The sequence below is a fragment of the Paralichthys olivaceus genome, chromosome 18, assembly GCF_024713975.1.
Source record: "Paralichthys olivaceus isolate ysfri-2021 chromosome 18, ASM2471397v2, whole genome shotgun sequence".
NCBI lineage: Eukaryota > Metazoa > Chordata > Actinopteri > Pleuronectiformes > Paralichthyidae > Paralichthys > Paralichthys olivaceus.
Window position 1 is genome coordinate 7,220,512 of NC_091110.1, and position 15,142 is coordinate 7,235,653.

A 15,142-nucleotide genomic window follows, 5' to 3' on the forward strand; every position below is an offset into this window, starting at 1 on the left:
CTGATTGTGTGTCAGGCTTGTTTGATGATTCTCTTATTACAGTATCTGGTGTTGTGCTGCCACTCTGAGGATTCTCCCAGTAATGTTCCTGAATCACCTTCTCACTCCTTGTGTTGTTTCATTTCTGTCACCAGCCATGGTGTTCCAGTTTAGATCAGTCTGCTCTAAAAAGTTATTTATGTAGATGAATTGCATTTTACTGCTCTATGATAGTAAACCCAGAGATATGGAAACAGTGAACGTAAAACTGCAATGCATTCTGGGGCATAATCCTCCTCATTTTCTCTCTTGCACGAACACTGTCATCTACTGGACATTTAAAGTCACTGCATGAGTGAATGACTGAAAAACAAAAACTGAAGCGTTACCTTAAATGGCTTCATGAAAAAGGGGAAAGCGTGTGTTTTTTCCATAAATAATCCAAATATTTGGAGCTCAGGCTTTATTCAGATAACCATCAGCAGTTTATGACATTTATAAATGTACATAGAACAACAGCTTTCATGCCCTTTGAGAATTGAGGAAATACAGTACATTCTTATAGTATAGAGAGAGTATACAATTTAAAAGTACATCACAGTTCAACATGACAAATGTTTATTTTTGAAAGGGGCACTGTTGTGTGGTTTATCTAACCTCTCCTCACGCTACAAGATTTTCTTTGTGATTGATTCATGAAGCCTTTTGTTTATCACAAAAAAAAAACAAGTATAAGTCGTCCATGTCTGACAACTTGTAACCAGTCACTTAAATAATCATTACTGATGTTGTCAAATGTGTTCACCTTTTGATTGGTGTATCATAAATGGCTGTTAAGCTGTAAGTGTCCTGTTTATCATTAAGCTGCTTCGGTCACTTGAATGACTTTTTTAACCCATCGCAGTTTAGTCATTACACCACGACTAACCTTCACTTTCTGTGTTAAATGCAAAAACCACTGTAGCAGGGAATGTAGTTGTTCTCGTACAAAGACTTTATAGACAGAGATTCTTGATGTCTGGGGGAATGAAGCAGCTCTTCTCATCCTGGGGAATTCATTCATTTATTATTGGACAGCAAACAAGAAAGATCCACCACATATAACAGGGGACAAATTCACGCTAAGATGTCACTAGTGATTTAACTTTGGTTCATACATCTGTATCAGAGACTGTATATATATAGTGTTTAACTATATTTAACTGAGAGTAGTTATGTCCAGCTAACAAGAGGACAAAGAAACTAATTCACAAAGAAACAGAACCATGCATAGCTGATAATATGTCCTGCTTTATTGACTTCCTGTGCTGTGAACTGAATGTGTCCAGAACTAAAGTCACTGTCATTGATTTAGTTATTTACATGGATGCGGTTGAGAATTACACTTATATTGTATTCAATACTTTGTGCTCCCAGACAAAAGCAGAGGCTATTTCCAGGAAGGTTGAAAAACGTCTTTATCTCTTACGACCATAAAACCATCATGTCCAGGAAGGTCCAGGCCATATTGGATTGTACTGACTAGACCCTGCACAGGAAGTTTGTGCCACTACAAGAACGTACAGAGTTTTTACTAGGGTTGGACAATATGATCGATTATATCAAGAAAAAAATATTCAGAGCAGTCAGTATTTATTATTATTATTTTAAATGTCACATTACCATTTCTTTCACGTTTAAAGACTGTTTTTGCTCCTGGGTGAAGGCTGTAGGTTTAAACTCTTCTTTATGGAAATATGGCATTATATATTGTACCTCCTCACCGTGCATGATGCATCAGCAATATGTCGAATGAACCTTTTTGAAATTGCTATTGATAATTATGTGAATATTAGTCATATTGTTTTATTGTCGAGCCCTGTAGCTCCTATCGATAAGACTAAAAGATTATATGTATTAATATGCTGAATTTGCACAAATGATGCCACCAGTGCACTTTTTCTGACACACTGGACTTTGGCTCATCTCTCTCCTTATGTAGTAATCCTCTCTAAACTTCTTGTGGTCCTGTTAATATCAAAGTGTTTACAGAGAGCAGCAAACAGAAACACACACATACATAAAAAGTGTCACTGACAGGGATCTATGGGACAAACTGTTAATTCCTTCAAGATGTCTACAGGGAGTCATAGTAACTGTTGACCAGGCCTTGCTTCTTTAATAATGACTCACTGACTGAGTGAAACGTGTATTTGTTCAGTCTGTACTTTGAGCTATACTTTGGGGTTAAGCAAAAAAGTTGTTGACATCCTATGAGGTCGATGACGTTGAGCTTTAAGGGACAATGTAGGGTGCTATGTGTTACTCTCATTACTGTGTATTCACTAATGTAGTCAATCATTGTTGTCACCTAGCAGCTCCTCACATGCTGACCACTTCATTGTTATTCCCAAGGTGTCTATGAGGGTTTTAAGTCTGTGGACTCACGTGCTACAGTAAGAGCAGCTCTGTGCAGAGTCAAGAATCATCACTGAGACCACAGAGGAGGCTCTTGCTGCTTTTTGGACTCTCTGCCTCTGTGACGTCAGCTAGAGATGGATTGTGAGCGGTTCACATCTGTCTTTCATGTCAGAGGTGATCTCTTTTATTTCCCAGCAAAATATTCATCCACGAATTTAGACTGACACAAAACAATTTATTGTAGATCGCTAATAAAATGCAATGGCAGTTTACTGTCTGCGATCAGTCACACACTGATTACATCCTGGTGCTTTTAGTCATTCAAGAGCAGTCTCACTTCTTGATCTGAGGTCTGTCTTCTTTTCAAAACACACCAAAACATGTTTTTTCTGAGCATTTAATTAGAGCACGCCTCCATTTTACTATATTTATTGCTGAATCAAGTTCCATAGATAGATAGATAGATAGATAGATAGATTGATAGATAGATTGATTGATTGATTGATTGATTGATAGATAGATGGATAGATAGATAAATTCCTGAGTTACAGCAGCAAGGTCCCTAGCACATAACCCATTATATAGATGAATGAACAATATAAATAAATAGTAATCATTTTGAATTTCCACTTCACATGTACTGTCATATAAAATGTGCTATATTAATAATCTTAACATAACATATTTAAGTTGATTTCAAAATGATCACACACCGAATAGTTTCCTTAATAAGTTGTACGCAGGAGAAGTTGGTATTCACAGTCTGATGTAGGAGTTTACCGCTAGCACTTGAACGCATCACACTACGTCGCTGACGCCTGTGACGAGTCTCTCCGGAGCCGCGCCTCCTTCTCCTCCTCCTCCTCCTCCCGCCGCCGCCGCACGGAGCCGAGCCGCCGGAGCACAGAGGAGTCCGGCCCGTCTCTGCCCGCAGCCCGCTAACCTCGCTGCAAGGCCACCGCGGGGAACATGGCGACGGAGAAGACGAAGCATGAAGGAAGAGTGAAGATCGGACACTACATCCTGGGAGACACGCTGGGAGTGGGCACGTTCGGGAAGGTTAAAGGTAATGTCTGCCTGCGTGTGTGGATCCTGCCGACAGGAAGATGGTGGCTGAGTGGGAGCTGCTAGCCTAGCTGCTAGCGTAGCCTGCCGCCGAGGCTAACCTGTCGCAGCGCCGGGGAAGGGAGCGCACACTTGTTGGTCCGCCACTTCGTCTAAACTCCATTTTTTTAACCAACATGGCGTGTTGCTGCGACACTCCGACACTCCACTAGCTGCAGATAACACAGTTAGCGTCGGGGGAGCTAACCAGAGAGCCACAAGTCGCTTGTCAAAGACTGACACCGGGAAGTGAACCGACTTCACTGGTTCTGGCGCTTGCAGCCTCTCCTCTCTTACTCACACATTCAAACACAGTCAATGGATGTCCTCCACCTTGGAGTCATATTTGGACTTAACTCCTCTTCCGTATGAGTTGTATTCACCATCCATGAGAGGGGGCAGTGTTCCTTTAGCTGAGGAGCGAGGGAGCCAGACAAACCCAGCCGCCCTGCGTTGTTAGATCACAGGGATTCTTTAGTTAATGTCAATATATCCTAGTTAATCTGAATCCTCATCACCACAGGGATGAAATACCCGATTATAGAAAACGTGCTCATGTTCTCTCTGAACTTGTCTCACCTTGACTGCAGGCTGTTTTTCTCGGACGCCGGAGTACATCCTGTCTCATGCCAATGTACGACCAAGCCCCAAAGTAACAAATCAGACCTTTTACTAAAAGTTAGGAACATCCAGTGGGTTTGTTTACACTCAGTTATTCCCTGTGAGTCACCTCCCTGCAGGTTTTTTTTGATGTTGCTGAAAAGGACCACACAGTTCTGGAGTTTTTGCTGTATCATTATGCTCTTGATTACAGGAGACTTGGTAAATAGTGCAACTACTCCCACAACTGGTAGTTAAATTAGATCTGCAGCAGCCCGGTATTAACTCCCATGTTGTGCGACAGCTCTGTCTTCCCACAATCCACCCAGATGTTATTGGTATTCCTCTCTATGTATTTCCTGATTTGTTTGGGTTATGTTTGCATACCTTTCTCCTGACTGTGCTGCAAAAACAGATATGGTTATTCATTCCTGAGCTGGAAGATAACATTTCTGGTTTCAGATTAAAAACAAACTTCATGAGCCCTTGGCCAAACTGTGTCCAAAAGATAAACAAAGTTCAGATTGAACTGGTGTTTTGCATTAGGTTACAGTTGCATATATTTCAGTGTTTTGCAGAGACACTTGTAGCTTTTTCACCACTCCATGGATTACAGACAGCATCTTACACTTAAATCTGCTATGGTCGATCTATTTATATCAACAGCAGGTCAAATGAATTCTTGTAATTGGAAAGGATACTCTATAGAGTATTTTTACTGTCACGTTGAATATTTGCCAACAACCATATCAACTTTACTCACTAACTAGAATGGTGTTCAGGGAGTACATACCTCTGTCAAGGACCAACAGTCCCCATATGGAACAACATTTTAATTACTAGATCTGGATTTTATTTGGATTGAAGTCAAATTGCACAGACAAATACATATCATTCCGGAAACATGTCAGACATTCTCTGAGAAATCTATGAGAAAGTTGGAAAAGGCCCGATCTCACAATGTTTAAGAATTTGAGAAACATTCCTGGATCCAACCCTGATCCATATCTGCATTCACATCAAAACGTGTTGATCTCTTCCCTGACTCATACTGCACCTTCCACCAAGTTTCATGGTAATGAGTCCAGTAGTTTTTGCGTCATCCTGCAAACTAATAGAAAAACAAACAGAAAACATAACCACCTTGACAGAGGTAATAATCACCATGCAACGTAACAGATCCAGTCATGTCAACAGAGCATTTTAGTGTCTTCTATAAGGTGATGATGTCAAGTCATTGTTACATGTCTAACTTTTTCATTCTGCCTCCAAGTGGCCAAAGAAATCAGTTACTCCATGTTTAAAAATTGTTCTCTTAAGTTCCTGGAAAAGAAAACAAGGTTTTCCCGCTTCATTGTGACAGTAGTTTTGCATTATTGTGTGATATTTCTGCTTTGGCTGTGGTATCTTTCATCTTTGCTGTGGTCTGGGTTGTAACTATTATCACTCATGTGCTCTCATCCTTTTTTATCCCACAGTGGGCCAACACGAGCTGACTAAACACCAAGTGGCAGTCAAGATCCTGAACAGACAGAAGATCCGCAGTTTGGATGTGGTGGGAAAGATTCGCCGGGAGATCCAGAACCTCAAGCTTTTCAGGCATCCTCACATAATTAAACTGTAAGTCCTAGATTACACCCTGCTTGCTGCTCTGTAATCCCCCTGCCACCACATTAATACCACCCACCACTCTATTTCCAGGCCTTTAATGGTGTGTTTTTGACAGTATCCATCTAGGACGATATCTGCCTGAGCCAGTCTCTGCTCCCATCAGCCCTCTGTTTATCCCCTTCTTTTGACCTTTCTGTGTTCAAAAGTGCTTCATCATTGTCTTGCTATACAACCTCTTCCTTTTCAGTTCAGCAATTACATTTTAGTAACTACCAAATTTTAGTTTGAAAAGCACAATTGCATTTCAGCAGGAAGTAATCGTTCAAATTGAGTTCCGTCAAAGCAGACACATTATCTGTCTCGTTTCAAGTTATTCAAAACAGAACCGATATCATCTGCACACGTTGAGATTATAGGTGTAAAATTCAGAATGAGTCATTGTGTAACTTCACATGTATGATCTGATTGTGTCAATAATGATCAGAGGCCAGCTCAGTACGCTGTGCTTGCTTTAATAAACAGGTACTTTTAACAGAGATAGTTAACACCCACTGGCCTGAAATAAACACTCCGTCTGATAACATCAAATTGTCGCAGTGGTTAACTGTCACCAGTCTAAAAATATGGTTTGAAAATTCCAGAGGCACTTCCTGTCTGGTGTGTGTCTGCGGGAGGCAAGGCCACAGTTGAGGACTCACTAAACTGACTAGCAGGTGTGGCTAATTGCCTGAAATACCAACACCACGTTATGCATACACAAAAATGTAAACCCGTGTGTGTGCGCAGAGAAAACAGCCCAGTCTGTCTCATCTGAGTCGAGTGAAGACAGATGTAGCAATGTAACACAACACTGCTCACTCTGGTTCACAGGATTGTGTCAACTGTGACACAAGAGATGAGCAGTTAGTCAACATCTGTCACATCTGATAAAAGTTGGGTAATTTAGACTTGGAGATGCATTTTGTTCCAGACAACACACAAACTGCACCAGAACCACTGTTGCTTTTGATTTCAGGCAAACGTGGTTTTGTTTTGTGATTAATGGACTGATGCTAGTGGATAAAACATGTCCACAGTGTCCCATTGTCATTTCACTGTTTTAAAACATGGATTGTGAGCTGCAGAGTTTACTTGCAGTGTGGTTTCTGTTCAGCTGACAGGGAGGTCAGTTCTTGGAGCTTGGGGATAAAAGTGACTTCTGTGCAAGTCACTGTAGTGTAAATAGATGTAGGTGTGATAGGTGCCAGTGTGGATACTAAAGCTGAGTCAACAGATCACTTTGCAGCTAACGCTAGACGATGTGCTGTCTTGTGATTGGGAGTCTTGCAGCAAGGACAACACTTGCTGTGTGGGGTGCTGCTCACAGAATGACACATCAGGCTGGGGAAGAGGTGAAATGGTTCAGTGGATCAGTCGTAAAGAATAGAGAGCCACTCGGGCCACATTTTTCTCTTTGAATTAGCTGTGTTATATAAGCTGCAATAAGTTTGTGTTGGCCTGTACCTGATATTGTTATTGTTATTGCTTGATTTCCCAAATTACAGTCATGTGTTGTGGAAAAATCAGAGGGAGCCATATCATGATACACACCATTACCGGTCTTGCGCTCTAATTGGCTGAAGTTCCAGCAGGTTGGAAATGCGATCGCAGTCATTGGTGCGTCAGTGACTCTTAGGCAAGCTTCTATAGTCACATCTCTGTGAGTTTACACATTGCATTGGGCGACTGCCAATTGGGGGCTTTGCAAAACTCATCTGCGACTGGCAAATCAGGCTGAAAGTCATGTGTTGTGAACTCGGCTTCAAATGCAAGAATTTGTCACTAAGCCTTGGATAGAAAACAGACAGAAACCACAATGTTGTTGTTTCACTTAGTCTGATCCACTTAAGTAAAGGTTAGTTCACACTCAGTTGGTCTGTACGAGACCTAAAACAAAGTTTTCCCTCACTACTACTACTACTACTACTAATAATAATAATAATAATAAGCAAGGAAGCTCCTTTTGGCTAAAGTTGAGTTATTTGGACACTATCCTGCTTTTTTTATTAGTACATATTTTTCGATTGGATTTTTTAAAATTACATTTGTGCAGTATTGAACAACTGAGGCCAAGGGAGAGGTGGGTATGCATGAGAACAATGAAAAAAAGGACATTTTTGTAAAAGAACATACATTGCTTTTCTTAAAGGAGTATTGTTTTTATTATCAAGGCTGAAAATAAAAAGATGTTTTGTTTTTGATATATTGTTATTCTCTGATATTTTACTAGAAGCGAGGCCACGCTCATGTCTTTGGCCGAGATGTGTTTTATGTTTGTGAGACATGGAGGACACAAATATTTGTCCGCTTTCCAGATTTTTAGGTTTCCACAATAAATCCAGGAAATGAAGAAGCTGACATTCCTATTTTTCTTTCTTTATCTGATTTGCTTTCTTATTTTCTTTGATAAAATGTCAGATACTTTTCTATGTTTATATTGTGTTATATTAGCTACATTATTATCATAATTTGAACTTTGTGCTCACAGGTATCAGGTTATTAGCACCCCTACAGACATCTTCATGGTAATGGAATATGTCTCAGGAGGAGAGCTGTTCGACTACATCTGCAAAAATGGAAAGGTAATACAAAATGTCTTGTCAGGTTTAATAATGTCCCTCGTTTCATCTTCCTGTCTTTCCGTATTATATGGAGCAAATGTATATTTTATTATCAGTGGGAGCACCAGAAGACAGAAGTGTAATATGCTCTCTGTGTCATTGTCAGCCTTTTGTGCAGACTCTTTGAACCAAAAACCAACAGAGATTGGGACAGAAATGAAAACTTAGGAAGTGCCGCTTAGTCAGCTGTGAGGTGCTAACTGAGATCACACCTAACAGATCATTTCTGCCTCGACAGTTGGATGAAAAGGAGAGTCGTCGGCTGTTCCAGCAGATTATTTCAGCAGTAGACTACTGCCACAGACACATGGTGGTGCACCGAGACCTCAAGCCTGAAAACGTGCTACTCGACGCACACATGAATGCCAAGATCGCCGATTTTGGTGAGTGTGCCTCTGTCCTTACCTGAGGGGGCCTCAGCAGGTTAAGGGTGAATGTGAATGGCTGTATGCCGGTGACCGGTTCATTGTTTACCCTGCCTCTCACTCAACGTCACCTGGGATGGACATAAGCCCTCCTGCAGCCGTCAAGGGTTTAGCTGTATACCTAAAAGATGGGCTTTTTTCTTGAAATTAAATATAGTAGGTGAAATCATCTCTTTTAATGTTTTATGCAGACGAAACTACACTAGTCATGTTTGTTAAGCTTTACAAAACATTCAATTTGAACACAACTATGTTTATCAACAAGAAAACCAAGCAGATTACCTTTCAGATTAAATCCCCTCAAGCATATATGAAGAATTTCTTTTCAAACTCTGAATCTCAAATTTACTTATGCAAAGTTAATTTTGTTGTCTTACATTGAGTCAATCCATTTCAGTGTACATTTTCCACATTTAATAGGATCCATTCATTTAGATTTTTTCAGAGCAGTGTGATTTCTCTTTGACCCATTTGAATTGAGAAGAAAAAATATCTGCTCCTTTCTGAGATGCAGTGACTGGATCATAGAGGCTGAAATAGTGGGAATGATATTGGTGATAATTATAAATAATTTAACAAATCAAAAAGATTAAATTGCTTCTTTATCTGCATGTTGCAATGACTCAAAACTGAATTCCAGCTGCACAAGCATGACAGGAATTGTTTTTACCGAGAAATGCTTAGTGACAGATAAATCTTTGGGGGACAGCCTCTAAAACCTCAACTTGAGCTATGTCATCAAGATAATGATAAAATTCTCATTATTCCTACCAAGTTCTTGCAATACTTTGAAATGTTTGCTATAACTGTAAAATGCTGTCCAGGTTTATCAAACATGATGTCAGATGGAGAGTTCCTGCGAACAAGCTGTGGTTCTCCAAATTATGCTGCTCCTGAGGTCATCTCAGGAAGGTAAGGATTTTCTTTTCCTCGCTTGTGACTGAATTAGTAAAACGTTTCTTTCATGACTACAGAACTTTTTCTCCGCTTTTGTCCTCAGGTTATATGCTGGTCCGGAGGTAGATATCTGGAGCAGTGGGGTCATTCTCTATGCCTTGTTGTGTGGGACTCTTCCTTTTGATGACGACCACGTGCCAACACTCTTTAAGAAGATCTGTGACGGGATCTTTTTCACACCAACGTATCTGAACGCCTCCGTAATAAGCCTCCTTAAACACATGCTGCAGGTGGACCCCATGAAAAGAGCCACCATCAAAGAAATCAGGTGAACTGGCGTAGATAGTATAAAAGTCATATTACTGTTTTAACCATCCTGTCTTTTTGAAGACAAGAGTGAAGATGTTAATCAAGTGCATCACATTATAATGTCCCCTTCTCCTACAGAGAGGACGAGTGGTTCAAACAGGACCTTCCCAAGTACTTGTTCCCCGAGGACCCCTCCTACAGCAACAACATGATTGACGATGAGGCCCTGAAGGAGGTGTGTGAGAAGTTTGAGTGCACAGAGGAGGAAGTCCTGACCTGCATATACAGTCGCAACCATCAGGACCCGCTGGCCGTCGCCTATCACCTCATCATTGACAATCGTCGCATCATGAATGAAGCCAAGGACTTCTACCTGGCATCCAGCCCACCCGACTCTTTTCTAGACGACCAGCACCTGACTTCTTCTGGTGCAGCTGTGGCCGGCATTATCAAGCCCCACCCAGAGCGCGTACCATTCCTCTTGGCGGAGACTCCTCCCAGGCCTCGGCACACGCTGGACGAACTGAACCCCCAGAAGTCCAAGCACCAGGGTGTCAGGAGGGCCAAGTGGCACCTGGGAATCCGCAGTCAGAGCAGACCAAATGATATCATGTCAGAAGTGTGTCGTGCCATGAAACAGCTGGATTACGAGTGGAAGGTAAGTAACAAGCTAAACTTATCCAGCAGTATGCTATGCTCAATATAAAAAACAACTGCTTTTTGAGTGACTGTAACTACAAATTTTTATTCAAAATTGGTCAGATTTTCACCAAAGTTAGTTTATAATGTCAGTAAGACCTTCATGATCTCTGGCTTTAGAGTCATCAGCACTTAATGACCAGTCTTTTTTAAGGGGTCTCAGGCCTCTAAATATTGTGTTCAAAGAAATACAACATTTGTGGAGTCATGATTTTAAGCTAAATGTTAATCTTACTTTATTAGCATTCCAGATCCATGACATTTCAGTTCCATGGTTCTCTTACATGACCAACATGCCAAATTTATTTAAGATCCGTGACATTGCAGCACAAAAGTGTCATGATTTGACACAGATAATCTGTAAAGGTGATTTGTGACATCAGAATAAATATGTTACTCGTTGTTTTCAGGTAGTGAATCCATATTATTTACGTGTGAGACGGAAGAACCCGATCACTGGGATGCAAACCAAGATGAGCCTTCAACTCTACCAGGTGGACAGTAGAACCTACCTCCTTGACTTTCGTAGCATAGACGGTAAGTTTTACAAGCACTGTGTTGATTTAACTGACTTAAATGTGTGTGAAAAACACAGAAAGGTGGATGGTATCACTTTTATGATTAACTTGAAATTGAAAAGAAACAGGTCTATCATCTAAACTAGTCTCATACCACATACACCTGTTAAAATTGGCAAGACATTCTAGTGAGACCCGAAGTTGATTTGTATCTAGGTTGTGGTTTCCTGCATTCTGTACTGTTGAACAGGAAGTTCAATGTCAGTGCAGACTTCATAAATGATTGACTTATGGCTTTTTGCACAGGCTGTGTGGGTACTGAGCGGCAGCTCAAAAGAAAGTCTGAGATAAGAGTATTGTTATGAGCCTTTTAACGTAGCAAAGGAATGCTACATAAAGGTTGCGAAACAAAATTTGTGTCCAGGCTGTAAAAGCAAAGTCACCAGAAGTAGAGGAAATCTAAATCTGATTGTTGTGACCTATTTCTATCAACTAACAAAATTAAATTCAAAACTTATTACCACATGAATGACTTCCAAATACATTTTTTATTTGAGTCAAATAAAAAAAACAGTTTAGGCGTAAAGTTATTTAAAACACATGAATTTCTCAAAATTAATATCAAGCATTGTTACCAGATGTGGTTCCTAAAATAAAAACCCCATTCATTTTCTGAATAGAGATTTTAAATATCAGCCGTATTATTGTAACCATCTATTTAGACTTATTGAGTGCACAGTCTTGTACCTTTGTTTTCCAATATTTTTGACTCTGAATCAAATGTTTCATGGTCACAATTCATTTCATAGCTGGATTATATGGATTTTCTGAAATGCCAATTGAGAAAATACTCCCTGAACCAGAGCTGTTCTAAATTTGGGCTGTCACCATTGATCTGGAATGAAATAACATTCACGTTTCTTTGTCATAAACTGCTGTGTAAATTATTCTGAAGACATTTTGTGTCTTTTGTCATTCAGATGAGATGTTGGAGATAAAATCTGGAACTGCTACCCCTCTCCGCTCTGGGTCAGTGGGCAACTACCGCACCACTATAAAGAACGATGTAGACGGGGCTGACACTCCACCTGCATCTAGCATTGTGCACCCTACCAAGGCGGCAGAGGGCTCCTTAGCGTCGTCGTTAACCTCATCCATTGACTCAACGGGAGGCGGGGACAGCGCACCTGTCCCTCGACCAGGGAGCCACACCATCGAGTTCTTTGAAATGTGCGCGAATCTTATTAAACTACTTGCACGATAACTTGCAAAACAATCGCTAGCCTTTTATCCTCTCTGAGTGTCTTTATAGCAATAAGCATGCAACCGATTCATGGCTCAATTCATCCCTGCTGAGGATGAAGTGATTGTTCCATGGCACTGATGCAGGTTGGTGTTCCCTACGCTGAAGGGATGTATACTGAGCTGACAGGGGATGTAAGGGGTTATTGGAAAAAGATGAATGACGAGCTACGTAATAGCTAAGACAGAGCAACAGTTTCCGGATCAGTTTAAAAGCAAAAGTCCACGTCCCACCTACACATAAATGCGTAAGTGATTACACTGAATTTTCTGTACTGTAGCCAGTGAGCATTCCAGTGCAGAGGACAAGACCAAGATTTTGCCTGCAGAGAAGAAAGCCACAAGTTGAGGGTTGGAGTAGTGGGGTGGCAGACACGTGTGTAGGACGCAGGAAGCACTTTTGCACAAGTTCCTTTTCTTTCCCACTGCTCTTGTTGTTCAGTAGGGATCAGAGAAGTGGTGCAGATGTATCGGGGTGCTGCACTGGCTATAATTGGGGTCACCATGCCCGTCGTTCATTGGACTACAAGAAGTGCAATGACCCCTGTATTTCTGTCTCTTGTCAGGGATAAAAGAATGCGTCATCAGATTTATGTTTGGTTTTCTTCTTTTTGTGAATCTGACTTGTCAAAAACTAAATCTTCATGGTGTTGTCCTTGTTGTAAAATTTTTTTGAAAATTGTCTGTCCCCAACATTTTTATATATAAAGAGGTGAATATATTTATCAGTGCATTAAGTGGACAGAGTGTTGGTTCTGTCGGAAATAGATTTTTTCGTTCTTTTGTTGCATTAAGATCTATTGCTGGATGGTATATATTTTCTTTTTTTACCGTCTTGTTTTTCAAATCAATATCACAGTTTGGTTTCCTTCAATCACAATTATTCTGATACTTGATTGTTGTTCCAGATAAATATAGCCTGCTTTTACCATATAAGAGATATTTTGCCATGACAGTCAAAATCTAGAAAAATCACTTTCAGCATCACATATTTCAATAACAAGTTTATTTTGCTGTATTTTTCTTTAATTATTTTTTATTAATTATTAGGATTTCAGAATGATTACTGAGTGAAATGCCTTTTGCCTACAGTCAATTCGTAAATGCCAATCCATCACAAGTGTAGAGGCCCTGAGGCTCAATTTGAGAATGAGTAGCAGCAATTACATACGATGCATGGAAAGTGTCTATTGGCAGGAGAATACATTCTAAATATTGTCTTTTTTTAATATGTTTTTGATTTTGATTATTCGCTTGAAGGTGGACTTTGGGGTAAAAAAGGTTTACATATTTCTAAACCTTAAACAGACTTGTGAGCTTGTAATTATTAAGTCCTGCCAGGTTTGTTAAATTTATGGCAAATGAAAAAACATCACACAATTATTGAGATCCTAAATGTGTGGCCGATATAGTTTCTTCTTAGTTCTAAACGAAATATCAGACAGAACCTTATGTTTACAATCTCAAAGTCTTTTGAAAATAATGAAGTGTCTCCCTCCATTTCCTGTCCAAAGTCCTAAAGTTTGAAGTGCTGTCTGTTGTTTGGCTGCCTTATCATTATCAGTACTGTTCATCTGTTTTTATGTCAGTAAAAGTTAGAAATTCAATGCTGATCAGAATTATTGGCCCCTCTAATACTGAAGCTCACAATTTATATTGACAGTGTTAATTTACTATTAATTAGAAATACACATATTAAGTGTTGTCAAGGAAAAAATCTTGACTGCAAAACTTGAAATTAAGTTTTTTTTGCTAAAATGCTGTAGAGTAACTATTTCCAACTAATGAAAACAAAACAAACTTATTTCATCTTTTTTATTCATAAATTATAAACCTTGTTTCTGATCTTAGTATAATCTCATTTTAATATCAGATACGTAAAAAAAACATGTTTTATTTTTATCAAGAACAGTTGCTGAAGTCTCTTAAGTTTCCAATGGTTCACTCTCCACAGCTTTAAAAATCCAAAATATCTTCTTTGCCTGAACAACTTTACATTTCAAAGATATATTACAACAAAAAAGAGTGACTATAAATATGATCATCTTGTCTCTTTGCTGTTCTACAAGATTGGTTTGGACTTAAATATTTAGTTGATATTTGATCTTAATTTCTCACTTTTCAACCAGAGTGTATGAATTACAGGGTTTGGGGGAAAGAAGCGCACACTATGGTCTCGGGAAGATCTTGAAAAACTAAACCGTTTTAGTTTGGAAGGGCAGTTGCAAGTTCTGATTACAGACCTCGGTCATGGCTGACATGATGGGTTTTGTGGAAAAGATGAATGTGTGAAACAGTGACCTTTTTGACAGCTTACAGAGTAGTTTCCTAGTTGACTGTTAACAGGTGAACTCTGAGTGTTCAAACTGCTTCAAAGAAAAATTGTTCTATTTTTGTTTGGTGTGTAAAGGGACCCTACTAGACCAGTGTAAATCTGAATGGACAGTGTTGAAATCATTTGTATACACAACTGCCTAATAAACTGCTAAATTGCACACAATTCTGCCAAAGCTTCTCTGTATGTCTCCAGTCCTTTGCGAGTAAACCCTCACAATTTACAAATTTAACATTACTGTTGCTTTAGGAACAAAACTAAAGAATATTACTCATTACTCTTGCTACTTTTCCCTGTCCAGGA

The 15,142-nt window shown here is 39.7% G+C and overlaps 1 protein-coding gene across 1 annotated transcript; it reads left to right on the forward strand.

Annotated features, from left to right (window-relative positions):
* Positions 1 to 3,230: 3,230 nt before the first annotated feature.
* On the forward strand, positions 3,231 to 15,004 carry prkaa1 (protein kinase, AMP-activated, alpha 1 catalytic subunit). Its single transcript, XM_020082451.2, has 9 exons — positions 3,231 to 3,445; positions 5,562 to 5,703; positions 8,222 to 8,315; positions 8,593 to 8,737; positions 9,604 to 9,691; positions 9,780 to 10,004; positions 10,124 to 10,643; positions 11,095 to 11,221; positions 12,183 to 15,004. Exons 1-9 carry the CDS (start codon positions 3,349 to 3,351, stop codon positions 12,464 to 12,466), a joined length of 1,722 nt encoding a protein of 573 aa, XP_019938010.1. The 5' UTR covers positions 3,231 to 3,348; the 3' UTR covers positions 12,467 to 15,004.
* Positions 15,005 to 15,142: the final 138 nt, after the last annotated feature.

Coding starts and splice junctions, on each gene's coding strand:
- prkaa1 (XM_020082451.2), top strand. CDS start 3,349: ATGGCGACGGAGAAGACGAAGCATGAAGGAAGAGTGAAGATCGGACAC. Junction 3,446..5,561: donor CACGTTCGGGAAGGTTAAAG/GTAATGTCTGCC, acceptor TTTATCCCACAG/TGGGCCAACACGAGCTGACT. Junction 11,222..12,182: donor TGACTTTCGTAGCATAGACG/GTAAGTTTTACA, acceptor TTTGTCATTCAG/ATGAGATGTTGGAGATAAAA.